This window comes from Drosophila obscura, unplaced genomic scaffold, assembly GCF_018151105.1.
Source record: "Drosophila obscura isolate BZ-5 IFL unplaced genomic scaffold, ASM1815110v1 contig_73, whole genome shotgun sequence".
In the NCBI taxonomy this organism is placed as follows: domain Eukaryota; kingdom Metazoa; phylum Arthropoda; class Insecta; order Diptera; family Drosophilidae; genus Drosophila; species Drosophila obscura.
Window position 1 is genome coordinate 7,759,290 of NW_024542865.1, and position 23,272 is coordinate 7,782,561.

Below are 23,272 nucleotides of genomic sequence, written 5' to 3' on the forward strand. Positions count from 1 at the left end.
CGCCCTCCTACCTGGCTGCAGATAGCCTTTGAGGGCAAAATTCTGATAAGAGAATAATTATTCTGGTAGAAAAAAAAACCCATTGGGGAGATTCCCGGCGGACTTGATGGCTTTTCGACCTTGCCTGCGACTTGCGGTTGCTGAGACAACTGGTGTACATACATAAGTAGGCATAATCAATTTTTGCTATGGTGGCACGTATGTATTAGGAATAATAAACAATCTAATTGACTTCGATCCACTTCTACACGGATAATCCGTAAGAGGGCATCTGAAAAGATCCCCGGACCAAGCCAAGACTTCTTCACTCCATCACACTCACGTGCGCCCGCCACCGCCCGCGGAACACGCAGTGTGGCCTTTGTGATCTCGTTGAGCAGTCAATTCTATTAAGGCTTATTTATTATCCAACCAACGAAGCCAAGCCTTTGCCTCCCACGGATTCCCCTTTTATTGAGGCGCACGGCTTGCATTTTAAGCAACCGCAAATTAAAGTTTGTTTTCAGTTCAGTTGTGGGGGCTGTCTCAGTCTCCCCCTTGATTGCACTCAGCCGGTGTGGCGTTGTGCCGGTGCCGTTGCCGGTGCCGGGTGGTGATCCTATCCCGACACATCCCATAGAACAGGTTTCGTGCCTGTGGAAACAAATTGTTTGACATCGAAATTAACACACAACAACAGAGGAAAATGAAGCCAAGCTTTGGGCTTTGGCGAGTCGGGGAATGCTCTTTCTTGGCTAATGGAAAACCGAATTTTAGACTAAAATTTCTAGATGTATGCATGCCATTTCAGTATTCTCTAGCCGTAGGGCGATTTGTGAATTGGGGTAAATTTTAGATAGTTATCATGAACCTCCTCCGCCTACATCTACACCTCCACAGGTCTCCTTAGCAAAGTAACATGCCCCGATGTGAGGTGAGGAAGGTTGCGCTTGATTTATGGTTTTTGGAAGGAATGGGAGAGGGAAACAGGTGGGGCTTGAAACCACTGGTGCACTGATTTGCATGGGGAGGGGCCAGAAGGCAGACAATGAGCTTTCATCAGTGGCAGAACCACCACAGCCAGAGGAACCCCCCTGTGACAGCTAGGGAGGGGGCGGGTGCTCTGCGGCTCTACAATTCAATCAGGCAAATGGATTCCTGGAAATTTGAGGACCACATACAATGCATGTGGCAAGCAAACAAATCTCAGTTATCCGTTATATAATTACGAGTATTTACGAGTATAATTACATATATGGTGCACACCGCGTGATACTCGCTAAAAAGGCCTAGGAAATATCCAGAAGTACACACATACATATATGTGACTCATGTACTCGTACTATATAGGGAGCTATATATTGAGCAATCGATTGAGAGGGGAAAATAAGGAAAAGACAATTAATTGATGTGGAATTGTGGGAGTGAAATGAGCACTAAATATGCATTAAGCTCTATTGATCGTTAGTTCATTGGAAGATCATGAAGTGCACTCAGATACTGGGGAACAGCCTATATAACATGGCAGGGACAATTACGAGTATGTTTAGATATCTACATACGTACTCATGTACATATACTCGTATGTACATATATCGATCGATCATTGGCACAAACCCGTTTGGCTTGTCGCCTATATCCAGAGGATAAGTCTCTGATGGTTTCCAGGCCCCGCCGTTCAGAGCTCTGTCAACCCACACAACCCACACAGCCGACTCCCCCTTTGGCCTGGGCACAACCGGTCTGAATGGGTGTCTTTCGTCGCTTCCTCGGCGCTCCCACTCGAGAAGGCTCCCCCAGAGGAGAGGAGGAGCAAAGTAGATCAGAATAAACAATAAAAGGGGGAGGGCAAAAACAAAAAAAAAAACAAAAAAAAAACACGAGCATGAGCCGGACAAAGAGAGAGAGGCTATGGCGGCGCTATGGCTGATCGTGTGGTGTGTATAAAAGCGCCGGCCGGCCAGAGATTCGCCACAGTCGAGCTTTGACGATGACTTCGATGACGCGTGAGACTCGGATGCTGCTGCTGCTGCTGGTGGCCCAGCTGCTGTTGGTGTTCGGCCCCCAGGGCGGCCGGGCAGAGGAGCCCATATGTGAGTCGATCGATCCCCTGCAGTCGAGTGCCCGAGTGCCCGAGTCCCCAGTCCCCAAGCTAATTTCTCTGTGCTGCAGATCGGCTGTGCGTGCCGAGGATCTATCTGAAGGAGTGCCAGCAGCTGCTGGCCGATCCCTCGGAGGCGGGCATCCGCATGGAGTGCGTGTCCGGGCGGGATCGGGTGGACTGCCTGGAGCAGATCGAGCAGCGGAAAGCGGATGTGCTGGCCACGGAGCCGGAGGACATGTATATCGCCTACCACCGCAAGAACGAGGACTATCGCGTGATCTCCGAGATCCGCACGCAGCAGGACAAGGACGGTATGTCCATTGGCCATACCTTAAGGATCAGCCTTATAATCTCAGATCGCTTCATTCCCACCTTCCACCTCCCACTCCCACTTACCCATAGCTGAGTTCCGGTACGAGGGCGTCATCCTGGTGAAGAAGACATCGCCCATCACGACCCTCCAGCAGCTGCGCGGCGCCAAGTCCTGCCACACGGGCTTCGGCCGCAATGTCGGCTACAAGATCCCCATCACGAAGCTGAAGAACACCCATGTGCTGAAGGTGTCCGCCGATCCGCAGATCTCCGCCACCGAGCGGGAGCTCAAGTCCCTCTCCGAGTTCTTCTCGCAGTCCTGCCTCGTGGGCAACTACTCCGCCCACCCGGAGACGGACCGCCTACTCAAGAAGAAGTACCCGAACCTGTGCGCCCTGTGCGAGAAGCCAGCCCAGTGCAACTATCCGGACAAGTTTAGCGGCTACGACGGCGCCATCCGCTGCCTGGACAAGGGCCAGGGCGAGGTGGCATTCACCAAGGTGCAGTACATCAAGAAGTACTTCGGCTTGCCGGGCGCAGCGCCCGACTCGCCGCCCGCTGAGGGCAATGCCGAGGAGTTCGAGTACCTGTGCGAGGACGGCACCCGCCGATCTGTCACAGGACCCGCCTGCTCCTGGGCCCAGCGCCCCTGGAGCGGCTACATCTCCAACGAGCACGCTGTCCACAGCACCGACCAGCTGCACCAGCTGCAGACCCGCCTGGAGCGCTTCTTCGCCAACGGGCTGCACGCGCAGAACAAGGAGGCCGCCGCCCACCTGCTCATCCAGCCGAATGCCGTGTACCACAGCAAGCCAGCGGCCATCGATCCGAAGGTCTACCTGGAGCGGGCCGGCTACAAGGATGTGATCGAGCGGGACGGCAGTGCCATCCGCAAGATCCGACTGTGCGTCCAGCAGGAGGCCGAGTTTTCCAAGTGCGAGGCGCTCCACAGGGCAGCCTATGCGCGCGATGCCCGCCCCGAGCTGGAGTGTGTCCAGGCAACGGACTGCGTCGACGCGCTGGGCAAGGACCAGGCTGATCTGGTGATCCTGCCCGCCTCCGGCTATGCCGATGCCCGCCAGCACAAGCTGCAGCCGCTCGTCTACGAGCAGCTCGCCGACGACGATATCCTGGTGGCCGTGGCCCCGCCCACCCTGAACCGAGAGGCACTCCAGAAGGCAGCCATGTAAGATTATGCCTCTCCTGACCGCCCCGCCCCGCCCCCCGCACATACTGGACTAACCATCTCTTGCCACAGAAACTACGATGCGGAGAACGAGCGGTCCCGCCTTGCGGCCGCCTTCCTCAACAAGCGACGCGGCCAGGACGGCTGCCGCATCGCGCCCAGCGCCGCGCAGGACCTGCTCATCGTTCCCGCCTCGAAGCTGGAGGAGCACAAGGACTGGCAGCTGGTCTGCCCCGGACTGACGCGCAGCCCCGTTACCGACTACCGCTCGTGCAACGTGGAGGTGCAGCTGCCACGCGCCGTCTTCGTGCACTCCGACAGCACCGCCGTGGAGCAGGAGACAGTCAAGCATCTGTTCGCCCTGATCTCGGACAAGTTCGGGGCCAGAGGCAAGCTGGTTGACGTCTTCGCCTTGTTCGGCGAGTTCCAGGCGGGCCACAAGAACGTTCTCTTCGATGTGAGTGCCGCCTCGGTTGCATTTTAACCCCCTCTCTCATCCTTCTGTGTCCGTCTCCCTGCAGGACAATGCCGTCGAACTGGCCACGCAGCTGAAGAACGACATTCAGGACGAGCAGATCTACAGTGAGCTGCAGTGCGAGGGCAACAAGATCATCAAGCAGTGATCTCCATTCAGCTGGAGTGCTGCTCATCTCCAATCTCCCCTAAGCATAAATAAAATCCTTTTTTTTTTCTATTTTGAATACTCTTTTGGGTTTTAAATTATTGAAAGTGCTCCAAAGGGAGTTCCCATGAACTATTTCATTGGAATAGAGTGTTCCCGGGGCTCAGGAACAGTCCTGAGTCCATATAAAAAAAACTGTGACAGAAATGGAGTGTGTATCCAGCAACACGAGCGGGATCCACAGATTTATATCGATAGTTGCCTATCGGGACCGTGTGTGGACTGAGAGAACAGCTGATACCCAGCTCAGGAATATATACTTTACAATTCTTCCTGAAGTGAATGGTGCGAGATGTAGGCAAAAACTGTCCGCAAAACCAAAAAGAGAGATGAAAATTGTTCTTTTTTGTGTAGCAACCAACACAATCCACTTCATCATCAGAGTGCATTTTTTTCCTTTTTTAATTTTAGCTGAATTTTACAGTTGCCTCTGTAACAAAACACAGCTGATTCATCAACCCTGTTTTAGCTATGTTCCACACCCTCACGGAATAACTAGCAAATTCCTTGGCGCAATTTTCGGCGGTGCTGGAGACAGGCCTTAATGCAATTCAAGCGCTGAAGGAGAAGTGAGTCCAAGAAAGTTCTTTAAACGATGCCAAAGTGTTCTTTGGACGTGCTATCGATAGGTACTTCCGCATTCATGGCACTCATCCCACTCAATGCTGCTCCTGCAGAACAAACGAGCAGCTCGCACAGCTGCCAAGCACCAACCTTCTGCCTCCTTTTCAGGGCATCCTCTACAACATTGATTTGCAGTTTCAAAGGTTTAATCCTGCATGTAACAGGGCTGCCCTGGATCTCCGATCTCTCTCTCTCTCTCTGCCTATGAGATTTTAATCACAGAAAACGACAGGAAATGCCCTTCAATTACAGCAATTTTGTTGTTTAATTAATTAAAAAAAAAAGACACATTATATGTATTAATGGAACCAGCTAATGTATAATGTATATCATATATCATATCATATCATATATATATATATATCATATCTGTATGGTATATAGTTTCACATATCTGTGCTCGCGGTAAAATCGCCAGGGAAAATCGTACGTTTCGCAATAATTGCTTCTGCTTTAGTTTTGGATTGGGGGGGGATTGGGGACTTGGAGGGGATATTATGGGGATAATGGAGAACTTTTGAGAAGAAAATTCGTTGATCTACAAACTGCAGTTGGGTTCAGAGGAGCGGTAGGAGGCGCCCTCATCCTAGTTATCGGCGACGTCGCGTAGCTGCTGGGGCTGCTGCTGCTGCTGCTGCTCCGTGGACGATGATTCGCCGCCGCTGGGGATCTCCTCCTCCTCGGAGTAGTCCTCGTCGTGGGTGTGAGTCACCACAGTGGGTGTCGAGGGGCGTGTGTGGACAATGGAGCTCTAAGGGATACACAGATGCAATAAGAGAATTGTTCATGCGGCAAAAGGGGGTTGCTCCAGCCACTTACAGCACGATGCAGATCCTTGGCATCCTTGGCATCCTTGGCGGCTTGATCCTTGATGGCTTCCCTGATGACGTCACTGCCGGAGGCGCAGCGCGGTGCCTCCTCAATGGATGGAGCTGAGGGCGGCGGCTGGTGGGCCTGGTCGTGGGCCACCGTCGACTCGTGGGGCAGCAGCATGGCGGGGGCGCGGAACATGTACGAGAACGGGTAGTAGATGAGGTTGAGCAGGGTGGCGGCATAGACATCGGCGTACCGCACCACCTGGCTGGAGAAGAAGGTCTGGCGGGAGCCAGAGCGGAAGAGCGACCCCATCATGCCGTACGACATGTCCATCTTGTGGGTCACGTCCCGTATGCACGTGCGCAGCTGCGAGATGTCCGGCTTCTCTTTGGCACTCGAGTCGAGGTCGCGATAGAGGTCGCCCAGCTTGATGTCCAAGTTCTGCAGCTCCGCGAACAGCTGGCACTCGTCCGTCCACACGTGCAGCTCCCGCACCAGCTCCGGCACAATGAGGAAGGTGCGCCAGCCGCGGATCTTCTTCGACTTGAGTATGTCCCCGAAGATGTGATCGCCCACGTAGAGCACGTCCTTGCCCTTGGCGTTGATGAACTTGGTGAACAGCTCGCACGATCCGCCCGAGTACACCTGCCCCGGCTGCAGCGGCCCAATGTGTGTGCCGATCTTGAGGCCCCCCGTCTTCGTGTCCACCTGCCGCAGCACGGTGCCCTCGTCGAAGAAGAGCGGCTTGCGGGCATCCACCACGATCACATCGAAGTAGCTCTTCCAGTCCCTGTGCGGCTCCGCCGGAGTGGCGCCGTGCGGGAAGTCGAACAGGTACGACATGATCTCGTTGGTGTACGTGTAGTCGCTGTTGGTGAGCATGAAGAGCTTCGCTCCGGACTCCCGAATGCGTGAGAGGACCGTTGGCAGCCGTTCGTCCTTCTTCACATAGTGAGCCATGTTCTGCCAGATGGATGCCAGTCAATACTAGTAGTAGATCAATGAGTGGGTCGCTGAGGGGTAGCTCACCTGAGTGGTTCGACGCTTGAGGTCACCATCGGAATGCACCCAGTCGACGGCACGACGCACGTCCTGGAAAATGGACTTGTACGTGAAAAGGAAATCACCAGCTTTGATGCCGCGCTCAACGCTGAGAAGAGAGAATGAACAAATGGAACAGAGAGAGAGAGAATATAGAGAGAGAGAGTGAGCAGGGCATAGAAGAGGCAAGTGGAGTGTGGAGTTTGGAGGATGGTTGGAGGGTGGCTGGAGGGAGTATCTTGTATCTTACCGCACAAATTCGTTGCTGTTGTTAAAGAAGTCGGTGAGACAGGCGAGCAGATAGGTCTCCGGCAGATTGAAGAGTGTGTTCAGCACATAGACACGCGACTCGTCCAGTTTGAGAAACTTGTTCGGATACAGCTCGTACACCTGGTGGCTGTTCGGGCAGATAGATATATAGATATATAGATTTATAGATATAGATTATTGATTAAAAATGTAATCCGAACTGCGCTGGTTCCACTTACTGCTTGATGAACTCAAAGCCATGCACACAGACCAAGATGTTGCCGTAGGCATCGACCTTCAGCAGATTGCCGTAGAGCGTGTCAAACCAGAGGCCGCGCACGGGGAACGTGGGATCGTACTCAAACTGCAGTATCTCCTTGGGATATCCCATCGAAACGAGCCGCTCTTTGACCAGATTGAAGCCCAGCTGCTCGTACTGCGGCGACTTGTACTCTACAAAATGGCAAGGCAAATGGGTATAGAAAATAGAGAGAGGAAGTTGCATCAGTCAGTCAGTCAGTCAGTCAGTCGGTCAGTCAGTCATGTGGCAAGGGTATAGTTATAGCTTACCCGCCAGTGTGTAGTCCATGTCAAAGCCATAGTACTTGATGTTCTCCAGATGCAGGGATCTGTTCACGAATACTCTGCGGATAGAGGTAAAAAATATTCCGAATTTGAGTAAATTGTTGATGCAGATGCCAATCCCAGCCGAGAGCAGAGAGCAGCAGCCTTAATTTGTTGCATACTCTCTGGCGCTGAATGCGAAATTATTTTGCTCAAAAATTAAACTCAAAAAGTTGAAAAATTTTAAAAATAGAGAACTGAGAGGCGGCTTAGCTCTGCGAATCTAGCAATCGATCATTGATCATTGATCATTGATCAGTAGTTCCGAGAGTCAGGGGCTTACCAGCCTCCCACCCCCTGCGTTGCCCCACACATGGGCAAATCGCTTGGGAAATGGCGTGTAAAAACGAACTTCAGCTGTGGCAAAAAGGGGAAATGGGGGAAACGGACGAAAGAAAGTAGCGTGAAACGCGTGCGACATTCAATTTGCAACTTTGTCGTTGCTCTTTGATGGTTCCATACTCCCTTAGCCCCTTAGCCCCTTGGCCCCTTGGCCCCACGTTTCCGAGCAGCGCCTGAGGCGCACTCAAGCCCAATTCGCTGCGGCGCCTGCGGTCAGCAATTAGTGTAGAAAAAAAACTTGTTGTGGGCAGCCGCAGCAGCGACACGCCCCTTTTGGCTATGGCTGCTGACAGGCCCGCCGTTGCCTCTGCCCTCTGCCCTCTGCCACGCCTAGTCCAGCACGCCCGACTGGCCGACCGCAACCCCTTTTTGCGGAAAAACTCATTAGCAGCGGGCACGAGCCTAGGATATGGGCAAAGATATGTTTTCCGATACTCTCTCTCGCGCTCTCTCGCGCTCTCTCGCGCTCTCTCTTGCTCCTACGTCTATCGTGTGGGTAAGTGATAATCGGGAATTCGATGAATCGATTAATTCACAATTCATTCGTTCCCTGGGGATGGGAAGGTGAGTCCCTCCTCATTCAATCCATAGATGCATATGCATATCCCCCTTTTCGCATGTCTCTTCGCTGCCAAGGGAGGGCATGCAAATGTCGGTGCTTCATCGTAGCCCCGCAATTCGCCCTCTCCGCCTCTGGTCGCTGCTGTGCGTTTGTTTACTCCCCTGCCAAGTCCCCCTGCCTCTTGGCAGTTGTGTTCTGCAGTTCCCTTGAACATTTGCCAAATTTACCCTCCAGAGTGTTGGCAGGCCCGTGGACCGAAGCCTGATCTTATGAGTCCCCATCTCCGTATCGGTCTCCATCTCCGCTTTGTTACGGGTGCGCCTGCCCGCCTTTTTTTTTAACCCAAATTCGAACAAGCGAAATAGAGAGAGAGAGAGAGAGAGGGAGAAAGGGAGTGGTTGGTAGGGGGGCAAGGGTCATCGCAGCAATAATTAATTTTTTGTCAGCCGCAGCAGCAGCAGCAGCATCAGCGTTGCCAATTTTCACACACGCCAGGCGGCTGAAGCAGAAGCAGAATCAGAACCACGGAGCATGGAGCTCGGACCAGGCATCATACAACAGGCAGCAGGCAGCAGGCACCAGAAGAAAACGAGGAGCGGAGGGCTCCTTGAAACTTTTCTGAAATGCCACACGTGCCGGCGACAGGCAAAGCGGAACCGGCACCAGCAACCAGCACCCAGCACCCAGCACCCAGAACCGGATACAAGCGCCCACAGCCAGCGCGAGAGGAAAAGAGTACGCTGCGCTTCCGCCCGAAACGGGAATAGAGAAGGAGGTTTTTCAGGACAGCATTTGGAGCCCATTTCGAATGGGCTGAAAACTTTTACGTGGCAGCTAAACGACTCACAATTACTTCGTATGCACCTGCACCTGAAGAGCGACGCCAAATGGCAGGCATTCAGAGAGACAATTGCTTTCGTCTATATATATGTATATATATATATGTATATATGTAGAAAAGCAGACTCGTAGTCGTAGTCGTAGTCGTGTGTACTCGCACGAATCTAAATGTGCGATGCATTAAAATAAGATTATTAATAAGAGATCGCGGTTGGCTATAAGAGGCTATAAATAGAGCGACGCGTCGTTAATAAATGAAATGCAGCAAAAGCAGATCCAAATCGGATGCTCCGATGCTTTGGGCCAATTGTCGCCACAAATCGAATCGAATCGCATCGCAGCATCGCAGCATCGCCGCATCGCAGTCACAATTAAGGCGTGCCCAAAAATAGACGATGCCCCAATGTCAAGGCCATCTCTCGTTCTTTGGCGCCTCTTCGTTCCCTGGGACAAATGTTAGAAATAAATGTTGCACAGCTGTGTGTGTGCCCCCTCCCCACACACTCATTAATGATGGCGAAATTAAATCCTCGGAGGAGTGCCCGCAACGTACACACTGCGTATGTGCAACATTCATCATTCCGATGCAGCAATGAAGCAATGAAGCATTAGCTGGTTGGCTGACCCTTGTTTTTCCCATTCCGTTTCATTGATAACCGCATGGGGTGTGGGGTGTGGGGTGTGGGGGGGAGGGGGAAATCGAGTGCGTCAAAAGTGCTGCTGAAATGCTGATTGCATTTTTCACTCAGCGATCAACGATCGACAATCGTCGCGACGATCAATATTTGCGATGTGATCCGAACCAGAGGTCATCATTCATCATTTCATCATGTCTATCGCGTGGATCGTTGCAGCGACGTTGCATTGACGGCACTTTGAATGCTGATATGCACTGCACTCCTATGCACTGCTGCTGCACTGTACAGTGAGTATACGATCAGAGGAACACTCTGGAGGCAATCTAGCCCCTCACTTACGCATTCAGTGGCTGCTGCTGCTGCTGCTGCTGTTGCATGCCACTTGCTGATGCTGATGCTGTAGTTGCTGCTAACAAGGCCGTTTCCGTTTCAGTGTCGGTGTCAGCTGTCTTGGCCGTTACTGCCACTGCCACTGCCACTGCCAGTGACATCTGTGGCATGTTGCTGCTGCTGCTGCTGCTGCTGCTGCTGCTCCGTCTGGTCATTCTGCTGCCTTAAGCTGCTCTCTCCCTCCGTTTTTGTTGCATGCCAACTTCTTTCGCCGCAACAGCAGCCGCAGCAGCAGCATCCACTGAGGCTGCAGCAACTGTACTCCAGATGACGCCTGTGGCTGCTGCTGCTGCTGCTGCTGCTGCTGTTGTTGTTGTTGTTTATGTTATGCATTGCAGAGGATCCTGGACAAGTGACAATCACAATGAATAGAGGATGCGGGGAATTGGGTGGGGGTGGGAGCGGGGGCTGTACTGGTGGTTTTCTATGCAAAGTGTGTGCGATTTTCTCTCCTCTTTCTGCACAGCTTTCATCTTCATTTCATCTGTTGTGCTGCTGCTGTGCTGCTGCTGCTGCCGAAAATGGAAATTTATGGCTGAATGCTTATCGCTTTCGACCCTTTTCTGTGCTGAAGAAGAAACGAGCAGGGTGGGTCCTGCCCAGCCCTCAAGGCTGTCAAGGTGCTGCTGCTGCTGCTGCTGCTGCTAGTGGCTTTGGCTATCCTTGCCACAAATAGTGTCTGCTGTGAAACTGCAGCTGACATTGCAATGACAACAACAACAACAACAACAATAGCAATAGCAATGGCATTATTTTTGATTAGATTTACGCAATTGCTTGCCCAACCCGCAGCCACCCCCAACAGAAGGAGCAGAAGCAGCAGGAGCATTGGCTGCAGGAGCAGCAGGAGCCAGTGGAAGCAGCAGTGGCGGAAGGAGCATCACATAATGGTCATAAATCGCTGTCATCCCCCCCCCCCACCACATCCCACTCCATCCCACTCCATCCCTAAGGCAATTTCTCAGGGCCAATTTCTTCGCTTGTAAAATCAAAATTCATATCATGCCAATGACAAAATCTAAGAGTTTATCAATTGCTTTTACCATTTCCCGCGATTCTCCCATTTGCCCCACTTTATTTTCCCCCATTTCCCGCAGCAGCAGTACGACTTTAGTTTCCCCCCCTCAGACACGTGGGCGCCACTGGCCAACGTATGCGTCCCCCCAACCCCAAACCCGTCCATTGTTGCCGTTTCTATTTGCAACACAGTCCCCCCGCATCATTGTCATCGTGCAGCTGTAGCTGTTCCCCAATTGAGACCTTAAGCATCACACACTCACTGCTGACGTTGCCACTGCCACTGCCACTGCCCCACATGCCCCACATGCCCCACATGCCCCTCCCTCAAAGGGAATGCCAGCAGCTGGTCAAAGAGTTGAAGCATCCTTCTGCATGGGTTCTCAAGTACAACACAGCATTCGATTCCAAGCGAATGAAGGAGCCTGCTCGGGGTTAGTTTAGATCCATAGGATCCCCAGCGAAATGCACTCATCCATCAGGAAATTAGGGGGAAATCTTTCCCATCTAACAATTTAATTGGTCCCACAACTGATTCGATGGAAATGCCCAGCATCCGCCGGCTGATGATCCATTAATCGGGTTTTATCAGAGAGCGGTCAAGGTCATGGCTGGACAGGCCAGGCCAGGCCAGGCCAGGATCTCTGCTTTGGAGCAGTCTCTGGAGCTTGGAGCACTGCCTCAATGCCAATTAAAATCAAAACAAATGCGCTGAGGGGCCCCCAGCATCCAATCATCAAAGCCTCCGTCGCCGACATTCTCCAGCGGTCACCTACGACGCCGCCTTAGTGGCAAAGGTAGGGGTAGGGGTAGGGGTTGGGGTAGGGGGAGAGGGAGCAGTCACGATTGTGGCACAATTGTGGCGATAATTGAGTTAATAAGCATAACCACAAAACCAAATAGTCGTCGAGGAACCCACGCACATGCGGAGGGTCAGTGGCAGAGGCAGAGACAGATGCAGAGGGAGAGGCAGAGGGAGAGGGGACACACACACATGAGAGACCGTGGCACACAGCAGCAGATGCGGGCAGAGCGTAACAAGAGCAGCAGCTGCTTACACTGGACAACAGGGACAACTCAGGGACAGGACTGTGATCTCTGCTTCTCCTCCTTCTGGCTTTCTTTGCCACATTGGCCAGGAGTTGAGCTTGTGGCTTGTGGTTCAAGGGCCCTTCAAAGTTACGTGCCCAAGTTCTGTGGTGAGTAGTGTACGCCAATGAGCTGTTTAGCGGAGGCATTCTGTTGGGGGGCAACCTCCAGTTCACTTCCGACACGGGTCCACGTCTAATTAAAGCCTTAATTGCCACACAAACACTTGCAAATTCAGCAGCAACAGCAGCAGCAGCAGCAACAGCAGCAACAGCAACAGCAGCAACATGTGCCCCAAGCATCCGAAAGTTTCAGGAGTAAGGGGATGAGGTTTACACGGATATTGGAGTTACGGGAGCAGGATCCTTTTTGGGGGGAGGAACAGTATGAGCGAATGAGCGCCACGTCACGGAGAAACACCAGCCCGAACAGCACTCGAAGCGAACACAAACTGAGGGGCAGCCGCCACCATCTGTGGCAGTCCACCATCAAAAACGGAACACTAAAACGAAACCGCCACTAACGACCCATTCAGCGACCCATCCTCTCCACCCCTCACTGCTCCGCGTCGTTCCATCTACTATTCTATCGGTAATATTTGTACCCATAATGGGGGGGGGGGGCTCTGTGTTATGCGTGTGACAATTTTTGGGCTTTCGTTTTCCCTAGTTTTTGGGGATACAAAAAAAAATATTAATAGTAATTCAATTTTCGCGTGCGGCCTTGCAAGAAGGGAAGGGTACGTGCCAGGGGGGGATGCCGAGGCGAGGTCTCAATTGATTAAAGGCAAAGGCACTTTGGCATGTGAATGGCGCTGGCTTAATTAAGCAGCAGCGCGGGTGCAGCAAGCACCCTCCCCCGTTCATTGTGCAGCTGATTTCAGACCCACACTTCCATGGGGGGGGGGCATATCCTTATTCCCCAATTGAATTTATTTCCATCTTCAGATCACAGTTTAGAGTTCAAAACTTCATAGGGAGATCCTCCATTCATATCGGCACTTCCTCCAGAATTTTCCCCTTTTTTTCAGGTATCTCCCAGGACTCGTGGCTGATTGATTCAGCGTAAAAAACTAACTTGCTCTCGATCATTTCGCCCTTGAAGGAATGAAGTTTCCACTCAAATAAAAGTCACGACTCAACGCTCCTCCCGTTTGTCTGCTCCTGCTCCTGCCTCCAGGATGCAATTGTGGCTGGCACACGCGTCACCATCGCTTAGGAGAGCAGAGCAGAGCAGAGGAGAATGTCATTTACATTTTAATGATGCAATGCCAAGGCGAGACACGCATTGAGAGAGAGAGTCAAGGCCAAAGGCAAAGCCAAAGCCAGTGCCACACGCCACGCCCACCAATCCTGGGCCTGCCAATTTGCATAAATGTCATAAACAAAAGACGGCAACGGCAACAGCAATGGGCGACATAATCAAGAACGAATTGCCGAATTAAATATTACATTGACCACGAAATCGCCACCCTCCCTGCCACATCTGCCTCTGCCTCTGCCGCCGCACATCTGCAATCTAAATATATATACGATGATAAATCAGGTGAATATATTCCGAATATATGTACATATACAAGTACATATGCAGATTTACGTGTGGCAAGTGGAAATTGTGTGCGTGGGCTGTACACTTTCCAATCTGCAGTTGCGACACATGCAACAAATTAGCTTATTTCCGAAGCATTTTCTTCATTAATCAAATGGCTTTGCCTCAAAATCAAAACATGATAATAATTATCAGGCTTTTGGGCGTGGCACAGCCCACACACACACACACAGAATGACTGAGCGAAGAGTGAGCCAAGGAAATATTCAGAGATAAATATTCCCCCATTTGAATTACAATTTTAGGAAGAAATTTCATCGGCAACCTATAACGAGATTCCGTTCAGTTTTCTTTGTTTTCTCAGTTCTGGGACTTAATTTTCTTTGTTGTTTTCATATTTTGCCACTCAGTGGAAAATGTTTATTTGTGTCCCCACAATAACATCTGGAAATGTGAGCTCTTCGGGCAAGGGGGGGGGGGGAGTTTTGTAAATAATATTTTCCATAAGTTTCCATTTATCGTCTATTCACGATACTCGTATTTAATACTCTTCCAACCCACCCCCCTTTGGATTGTTTTCAATTTCAATCCCAACTCCAATTCCAACTTTGTCGATCTGCCCGCAAAGAGGAGCGGCCTCTCCCCCCCCTTCCCTTTCATGTGCAGGGGCATTGAAAATTTCGCATAAATTTCCCATTGAATAAACAGCAGTCGCCACGCAGTGGCCACAAATAATACAGGAATACACGGGGGGAGGGGGTGGGGGTGGTCACAAGTAGTAGTAATAGCAGAATAATAAGTTGGGGCTCATGCAGCAAAAAAAAATAATATAAATGAAAAAGTTGCCGCAATTAAAGAGGAAACTGCATAAAACATAAATAAATACATATACATATGTATGTATATGTATGTACATATGTACATATATATATATGTATACCCATGGGGCACGGAGGATGAACGTTGGAACGGGGGCACGTTGCACCCGAGGCAGACAAAAACATATTAAAATATATTTTTCTCATGTGAATTTCAATGGAATGCAAATTGCATTTAAGTTTTTCTGCTGCTGCTGCTGCTGCTGATGCTGCAGTTGGTCCTGCCCCCAGGTCCTGCTCCTGCTCCTGCGCTCCATGTACAGCTCCTGTCGCCGTTCGCGGCGTTTCCGTTTCCGGCTACGCAATAAAAGTTGCCAACTACGTGACCTCCCCCTCCAATCCCAGAGGGCTGCAACAGGGGGAGGTGGATATTTCTGATTTAAGACAATCCTGATCCTAGGAGGCCATCCCAAAGGTGAAGTTTCCACAGACAGGTGCACACAGGACGGAAGGAAGGAAGGAGGGAGGGAGGGAGGGAGAACATTGTTTGCATTCGAAAGCGCCAGAGGGAGGTGGAGAAAATTGAGAGAGCAAAAGCTGCAGGTCACGTCTTGTGCCTGAATTAAATCGTTATGTGAGGGGACCAGGGGGGGGGGGTTTCCTGGCTGTGGCATAAATATGTCAATTCAATCTATCAATGATTGAAATGATTGAGGGGTTGCCGAGGCGCCGGAGGCTGGGGGATGGCAGGCGTCAGGGGGAAGCCAATCGTTTTGATTGGAGGCAAAGATTAGCGGGCAGCGCCACATTAATGCAAATGTCACGTTGACAGACCCACAAATTTGAATTAATTGACAGAAAAAACACGAGGGAAACCCTCCCAAGAGGCGAAGGGTGGGGATGGGTGAAAGGATGTAAACAGCGGCAGCAATTAGGCAGAATGCCAGACAGCTTTCGGGGCGATTATCTCTATCTGTGCATCTGCATCTGTGGTATCTGTAGCCAAGGGCATGCTCATAACTATGTAAACAGCAGACGCGGCTGTCAACAGGCACCCCCCGGAATCTACCCCAGGGGCCTCCTTGCTGCCCCTCGTGGCACTTTCTGCACGCTCAAAAGTATGCAACGAGAAATTGCCAAACGACAGGAAGCGGAGGGTTTTCCTTCCGCCTTCGATAAGAAATATCTGTATCTGCAGTATCTGTATCTGTATCTGATCTGTGTCTGTCTCTCAGCACCGCTGAGAATCTGAACCGAAATGGCGATGACACTGAATGGAATAGATATATAAAAGAACAGATATACATACATATGTATGTAGGTATGATACAGGGTATCATTATATTAGATCCTATAATCATTGCCCTAAAGTGACTCAGGGAGAGATAATTAAATCCGAAAGAGAGAGGGAGTGAGAGAGAGAGTGAATGCTCACCTGTGACCCAGCTCACGCTTGTGGCCATGGAAACTGGCGACCCCATCGAGGCTCATCGTCGCCAGTCCATTCAACACCGACTGATCCATGTCCGTCTCCCCGATGGTCTGTGTCCGCTCCCGCTCCCGTTCCCGTGTGGAAATTGTGGAGCTGGAATGTTTCTGCTGCTTTGGTAGATTCGGCTGCTTCGGCTGCGGCATTTTCCGACGGAGGAGCAGGAAGTGCTCAAGAAGAATGCCAAAAATGCGGCGCGGCGTCGCTGCTTCTGCTGCTGATACGAGAGCAGGAGAGCGTGTGGGTGGAGAGTCCGCGAATACAGACGGCAGGCAGACGTGATAAAGAGCGATAAAGCGATCTTATCAGGTGGTGGACGTCGCGACGACACAAACGGAAAAGTGAGTGAGAGAGAGAGAGAGAGAGCAAGAGCAAGAGCAAGAGGAGAAGAGAGGCTTGGAATGATCTCGTGCGTAGCAGAGTTTTCCCCACTGTCCGGCGTCCGGCGTCGGCTTATCACAGACCGAACCACGATCGGAGCAATTCCAGTAATAACAGAAACAAAAAAAGGAAAAACAATATCTCGATCTCTTTATGGGGCGTTTCGGCAAAGCGAACAATTTCGGTCAACGTTCGAATTTCAACTGAAAGTGCAATATAGAAATGGAGGAAGGAAGCAGTGGAAGAGGCCCCACCAGCCCCAAGCAACAGCAACAGCAACAGCACCAGCCACCAGTACCAGCTGAGCGAGTGCGAGAGAGCACCACACATAAGCCAAGGTGTATGTCATTCAAGGTGTGGCCTACCCACTCTGTCACACTCTCTGTGTCGCACACATACTAGGCATGCAACTTTAAGCAGACGGGAAGAGCCTAGAAGAGCCAATTGGAGAGAGCGCTCTTTGGGAATGCCTCACCATATACAACATACACCTTGGCTCGGGCAAAGCAACTGACGCATACGCTCTCCGTACGACTCTCTCTAACTCTCCCTTTTAGCAGCAGCAGCAGCAGAAGCAGCGCCGAAAGCTTTGCACGAGAGAGTGAGAGAGAGAGAGAGAGAGAGAGCGCTGCCGCTCTAGCCACTGACTGTCTAGGTATCGTATTCGCCGCTCTGCCTCCCTGTCCCGCTCTTGCTGACGGTGTCAACGTCGACGACTGTCTTGTCTTGTTTTTGTTGTTTCTGTCCCGTTGTTTTGATGCCTTTTATGCAATAAACAAAAAATACGTATTTTGCTACCCTACCCCATTTGAGGCGCACATTGCAGCGGGCATGCTCTACCGGGGCCTACATATTGTGGATAGTCACAGTCACACGGAGCTAATGGCATAATGCCACGAGAAAGCAAACCCTTGTGTAGGGTATGTATTCGCTGTGACGCAGATCTCACCTCACTGTACCTGTTACCCACTGTATCTTACGAGTAGATCGTTTTGCAAGGGTTCTATCTTGTCGCCACGCTTGCACTCGAACACCCACTTGGGACTGGGACTGGGACTGGGACGACTGGCATACATACATACATGCGAGTAAAAGTACGAGTACGAGTACGAGTACGAGGTACTACTCCATGGAAAATTTAGTGTGTCAGGCAGAAAACGCTTGGCAAGAGCCGAAAGTGACGAAGAAATGGAATGGTAATGTGTATTTATGAACATATGTATGTACATATGTACGTGTATCTGTGTGTGTGCATATATACGGTAATGCTGCCCACACGACTCCCTCCGCAACCCAATCATGAAATACAACAAGTTTCATAGATATATGTATGTACATACATATGTACATAGATGCGTGGGATGGTTCGCGACTTGGCTAAGTGGAATTTTTGGAGTGAAACGAGATTCGATTCTACAGATATTCCGCGCAGCTACAGCTACAGCTACAGTGCTTTTCAATAGGAGGCCATAAATCCACGCACGCTCACTGGGGTTTTCTGTGTGTTTTGATATGCAAATCGGATTGACACCTTTTTACGTCCAGCCACACAGCCACACACAGGCATTCAGTCGAAACAGTATAAGCTCTTTGTGGCAGACCAGAACCCATCCCACACCATCCCATACCATATACCATACCTCGGCAGCTGTCCGTCATGCCAACTCTTACTGTATAGAGAGATACTCGCATAGATTTATGAATATTAATTATGCGCCCAATTATAATATTGATGTGCGAGGCGTGTCCGAGTCTGTTCATAAATATTTCATCAGAAATTTGCATATTTCCCTTCACTGTCCCCCAGTGCTGATAGAGCGCGGAGTGCGGGGAATGGAGTGCTCTATAAGCAGCTTCGGTTCGTTTACCAAGTATATATAGACAGAGCTGAGGCTTCTCTCTTGCTCTTCTGCTCTCTTCTGCTCTTCTCTGCTCTTCCCATTCACTTACTTAACACCTTCGATCGAGACAAACTTAAAAGCGTTCTTCCAAATAACAAGTACAACTCAATTACGTGTACAAAATAAGGGCGGGAATCAGAATTCAGACCAACATGTTAGGAAAATGTGTGATCCTTTTTTTGTAATACCTAAAATTCCTTTAAATACTAAAAAATACTGCAGCCTGAAATTTGAATGCTTATCAGCGGGGGAGCTAGGAATTGATTTTGTCTAAAACATAGTTTCTTGGTTAAAGATTCTTCGAAATCTTTGTAGATTCCGATTCTGGTGAACGCTTATCACGTTATTTGATTTTCCCATACATATTGACCCGCCCTACGTGTACATGCGGGTACATACATACATATGTATATGTATGTCTCAGCCCCAAAAGACCTCTCTCTTTCGCTCTTTTGCTCTGCTTTGCATCGTGTCAAAGTCACACACACACACAGAGACACACTGAGAAAGAGATACAGATACAGATACAGACACAAATACACAGGCACCTGTATGCAGTTGCAGTTAACTCTCGAACGGCTCAAGTGCGCCCCACTTAAAACTGCATCGACGCCTAACAAGCCCCATTCAAGCTGCTGCCCCTCAACCCCACCCCACCCCCCCAACTAGACAGCTCTCTTTTCCGCTCTGTTGTTGTCGACCCCTCTCGGAAAACCGGGTGATAATGGGATACAGCGTCACAAAATATTGTAATCAGCTAAAACAAAAAATGGCAAAGACAGGCCCATCAGTGATATGGAAGCACTGAATACCCTACAGGAAATGCACAGCATGAAATACTCTATACAGAGTATACACGTGTACAATGTTCTAATACTTTCCAGTCAAAGGCATTTTCCAGATTAAACCCACAACAACAAACTCTGACAGCACACACACAGAGCAGACTTGCTAAACTGTGATTGCCGCCGACTCAAAGCTGTAGCCCAACAGGATGGGTGGCCTTGTCTGGTATACCCTCTGGCATAGCCATAGCCAGAGCCCACACTAGTGCGCATCTCTATCAACAGCAGGTTGTTAAGTGAACGTACTACGAATATTCGTACTCATACGTCCCCGGCCTCCTGCTACATACATATGTATGTACGTATTTATGTATGTACATTAGAGTGGGCTGAAAGTCCAAAACTTTGTAAATCTTAAGCCTTAAGGCCCGCTAATAGAAAGTTGTGTTAAAAGATTCTAAGAAAAGGGCAAACAAAATGTTTGAATACGGTACTCAAAATCTGCTTAACTTGGCCAAAAGCGAATATTTTGACCTCGATGCAACATGGTCAAACGTTAGCCGCTTTACAAAATTTTGTTTGCCCTCGCTTTAGAATCCCAGATTAAAAAGTTTTTGATTTTCAGCCCACTCTAATGTATTTATGTATGTACATATGTGCTGTGTATGGATTAGCTTGCTCCGTCCGTCTGCCTTTGTTGTCACGTAGAGTAGAGCGCTGTGGTTTTTGTTGTTGCCCATTGGAGATAAGCTGATAAGGCAATAGAAAACCGCTCGCTACGGCATTGACCATGGAAGATAGGGCTCTCTCTCTCTCTCTCTCTGCTGTCTCTATTTGTGTTGCACTCCCTTCGCATCTTTGCAGAAATCTCACATACACTGACAGGAATGATTGTCGTTGGCGAAGGTACTAAAGTTGAGAACATTTTGGGAGGACATAGCTATAAAATATATGTATATGGCTATGGCTATACTGGTTATGGTATTCCATCCATTCATTCATCCACCATTCATCGAAATAAATAATTATACCCGTACTCAAAAAGAGTTGAGGGGTATATTAGATTTGTGATAAAAGTGGATGTGTGCAACGCCCAAAAGGAAACGTTTCCGACCCCATAAAGTATATATGTATATTCTTGATCAGCATCAATAGCCGAGTCGATATAGCCATGTCCGTCTGTCCGTCTTGATGAGCGCTTAGATCTCACAGACTATAAGAGCTAGAGCAACCAAATTTGGTTTCCAGACTTATGTGATATCACACTGCCACAAGTGTATATCAAAATTTCGCCCCGCTCAAAAATGTATATGCTGACTGAGTACGGGTATCAGTAGAGTCGCGTCCCCAGAAGCGACTCACACGTTCCTTCTCGTTTTTTTTGTTTTTTGTAATCTAAAAACTTGTTTCATGTTTTGGCTGTATTATTAAGGATATATAAATAAATAAATATATAAATTTAAGTGCATACGCTTATTGTTTCAGAGAAAGCTCTAGACCATATGCACATGACCCCAAAATTAATTTCTAGGCACTCGTATACATATTTGTAAGTCCTATTCCTGCTCTGCAGCAAACCCTGGAGGATTGAGTGGGTGTTGCCCCCAAATAGGGTTTTCAAGTGGGGGTGGGACTTACCTATGGGCTGCATGGCGGTAATACTTCTTGGGCAGAGCCGAGCTGGGGCCGGGCGTATTGGGAGCCGAGTCGCTCATGTCGCACTGAAATTAAAGTCGGAAGGAATTAGTAATCAATTCAAACACCCACCACACACACACATGGATTTCGGGGAAAAGGAAGAAGGCGTGGGAGAGTGGGAGAGGAGAAGGAAGGCAGCAAAGCAGCAAAGGAAATCCAGAACAAAACGACACGAGGGTAAAGAAACAAAAACAGGCAGTGCACAGACAGACCTGACTGACTGACTGACAGACACAATTGGCACAAGTTTAATGAGTTTTTGCTGCAGCTGATTGATATGTTCGTTCTCTTTCCCTCCTTGTTGCATACATATGTATGTGTGTGTGTGTGTGTGTGTGTGTCGTGTCACTCTGTCTCTATCTGTCTCTGTCTGTTGTGTACTTGTACTTACTTGGTAGGGCAGATCGCAGTACTCCCGGTCGAACGCCTTGAAGGGGGCCGCCGGGCCACAATCTTCGGGTGACATCCCCTGCATCCTGCCTAAGCTGGCATAGGCGCCGCCGCGGCCACTACTCCGGTTGCAATTTGGGGCGCTTCTATCAGTGCTGATGTGACTGTGACACAGCAGCAGGTTGCCGTAATGAGAATTTTCGACTGAAGGAGCTGTGCTTTTTGTTTTTCGGCTGCTTGTTAGTTGGCGGAACTGCAAAGTGTTTGTTATACGGCGTAAGTTTCTCATTTTCCGGCGTAAGCATGAGTGGGTGGATTGGAGTGGAGTGGATCGGGTATATATAATGTGTATTTCTTTTGTCTGTAGTTTGCGTGCGGGTGTGTGAGAAACAAACTAAAACAAATGCAGGAAGATGTTGTTGTTGTGTTTGTGTGTGTGTGTGTGTATGTGTGGGATCAATCTCTCTATCTCCCTCCTACAAGGATAGAGCAAGCGGAAAAACGAAAGGGGAAAAGCGTAAGAGCAGGATGAACGATTTACATGCACAGCCTGAAAGTAGGCACGCTTTCTGCATGGCATGCTCCCGCCGCCGCAGCAGCAGCAGCCGCCGCAGCAGCAGCATCAGCGACAGCAGCAGCAGCGACAGCGGCTAATAAGTTAATTTATCGTGTTTTTGCCGCCGTCGCTGCTGCTGCTGCTGCTACGTCTGACGCCTCTGCTCTTGGCGCTGCTATTGTTGCTATTGCTATCGCTGTCATTTCGCTGCGTAATTGCACAGAAACAGGTTCACCATAATACCATTGAGTGTATGGAGGGGGAGGTCGGCAAACAAATCACATGACGTCGCCCGCCGTCTCGTCTCCCTCCTCCCACGCTTAGGCGTGTGCCGAGTGTATCGATCTGACGGCAGCGCCAGAGGGGCGAATGGAAGAAGTAACGGGACGTGCGGCGGCAGAGCTCTAAAAATATGCCCCCGTGTCCATGAAACAGCAGCAGCAGCAACAACAACAACAACAGCAACAGAGACTGCATGAGTCATCTACTTCACACCACTGCTTGCGGCGGGGGCGGGCGGACGGGTGTGCTAGAGGAGTCTCAAACGATACCTGGAGGGACAGCACACACTTGGAGGCTGCTGCCAGAACAAATCTGTTCCGAGTTCTTCTTTCACTGAATGTTTGATTTGATGATTCCGCTATTATGTAGTCTGATGGTTCCAGCACTTTCGCACTTGCACTCACTCACGCACGTAGCACACTGGGAAAACTAGAGGAAAGTTTTCACGGACCGACCGAGCGTCTACCACAACTTTTCCAAAATTGCCAACGGCCGCGAGAAAATGCGTGTATGGGTCCCGGTCCGTCCGCTCTTCGGCGTCTTTTTTGCTTGCTCTGCTTATTTGTCTGCTTTCTGTGTGTGGGAGGGTGGGGATCGGCAGGGAGCGAGAGAGTCCGTCCGTCCGCTGCTTTGTTTTATCTATTTTCGTTGCGCTTTTGCTGGTCGTTGAAGTCGGACGGCGTTTTTTTTTTCAGCTTTGCGGCCTGCCTTTTGACGGAGCATTTGTTTCCTTAATTTAGCTTTCACTTAAATTTCGTTTACATTTTGGATTGCAATTCTGACATTTGCAGCGCAGGCGCCGACACTAGCTTCGCTCTCTCTCTCTCTCTCTCTCTCGCTCTTTCTCCCTCTCGCTTTTTCCTTTGCTGCTCTCTTTCTTGTGCTCACACACGAAAGCACACAAGATAACGGAATGGAATGACTGAGAA

General features: G+C 50.0%; 2 protein-coding genes across 5 annotated transcripts; one reads left to right on the forward strand and one right to left on the reverse strand.

Annotated features, from left to right (window-relative positions):
• Positions 1–1,940: 1,940 nt before the first annotated feature.
• On the forward strand, positions 1,941–4,282 carry LOC111081622 (transferrin). Its single transcript, XM_022377732.2, has 5 exons — positions 1,941–2,072; positions 2,152–2,394; positions 2,486–3,581; positions 3,654–4,038; positions 4,103–4,282. Exons 1-5 carry the CDS (start codon positions 1,970–1,972, stop codon positions 4,202–4,204), a joined length of 1,929 nt encoding a protein of 642 aa, XP_022233424.2. The 5' UTR covers positions 1,941–1,969; the 3' UTR covers positions 4,205–4,282.
• Positions 4,283–5,123: 841 nt separating this feature from the next.
• LOC111081631 (cytosolic purine 5'-nucleotidase) lies at positions 5,124–23,092 on the reverse strand. 4 transcript variants are annotated; one of them, XM_022377763.2, is made up of 9 exons: positions 22,613–22,734; positions 21,507–21,758; positions 21,056–21,138; positions 7,564–7,637; positions 7,233–7,446; positions 6,995–7,141; positions 6,733–6,853; positions 5,707–6,666; positions 5,124–5,638 (listed from the first exon to the last, which is right to left on the reverse strand). In XM_022377763.2, the coding sequence occupies exons 2-9, from the start codon at positions 21,588–21,590 to the stop codon at positions 5,474–5,476; spliced, it is 1,848 nt and encodes a 615-aa protein (XP_022233455.2). In that variant the 5' UTR covers positions 21,591–21,758; positions 22,613–22,734; the 3' UTR covers positions 5,124–5,473. The 4 variants fall into 4 exon arrangements, with proteins under 4 accessions (XP_022233455.2, XP_022233446.2, XP_022233434.2 ...); XM_022377754.2 differs by lacking the exon at positions 21,507–21,758 and having other exon boundaries at positions 22,613–23,092; XM_022377742.2 differs by lacking the exon at positions 22,613–22,734 and having other exon boundaries at positions 21,507–21,809.
• Positions 23,093–23,272: the final 180 nt, after the last annotated feature.

Excerpts from the sequence above, each read along its gene's own strand:
- LOC111081631 (XM_022377742.2), bottom strand. The coding sequence starts at position 21,794 with ATGAGAAACTTACGCCGTATAACAAACACTTTGCAGTTCCGCCAACTA. Across the intron at positions 7,447-7,563 it reads CATGGACTACACACTGGCGG|AGTACAAGTCGCCGCAGTAC; the intron begins GTAAGCTATAAC and ends GCCATTTTGTAG. Across the intron at positions 5,639-5,706 it reads CCAAGGATCTGCATCGTGCT|AGCTCCATTGTCCACACACG; the intron begins GTAAGTGGCTGG and ends TGTATCCCTTAG.
- LOC111081622 (XM_022377732.2), top strand. The coding sequence starts at position 1,970 with ATGACTTCGATGACGCGTGAGACTCGGATGCTGCTGCTGCTGCTGGTG. Across the intron at positions 2,073-2,151 it reads CCGGGCAGAGGAGCCCATAT|ATCGGCTGTGCGTGCCGAGG; the intron begins GTGAGTCGATCG and ends TCTGTGCTGCAG. Across the intron at positions 4,039-4,102 it reads ACAAGAACGTTCTCTTCGAT|GACAATGCCGTCGAACTGGC; the intron begins GTGAGTGCCGCC and ends GTCTCCCTGCAG.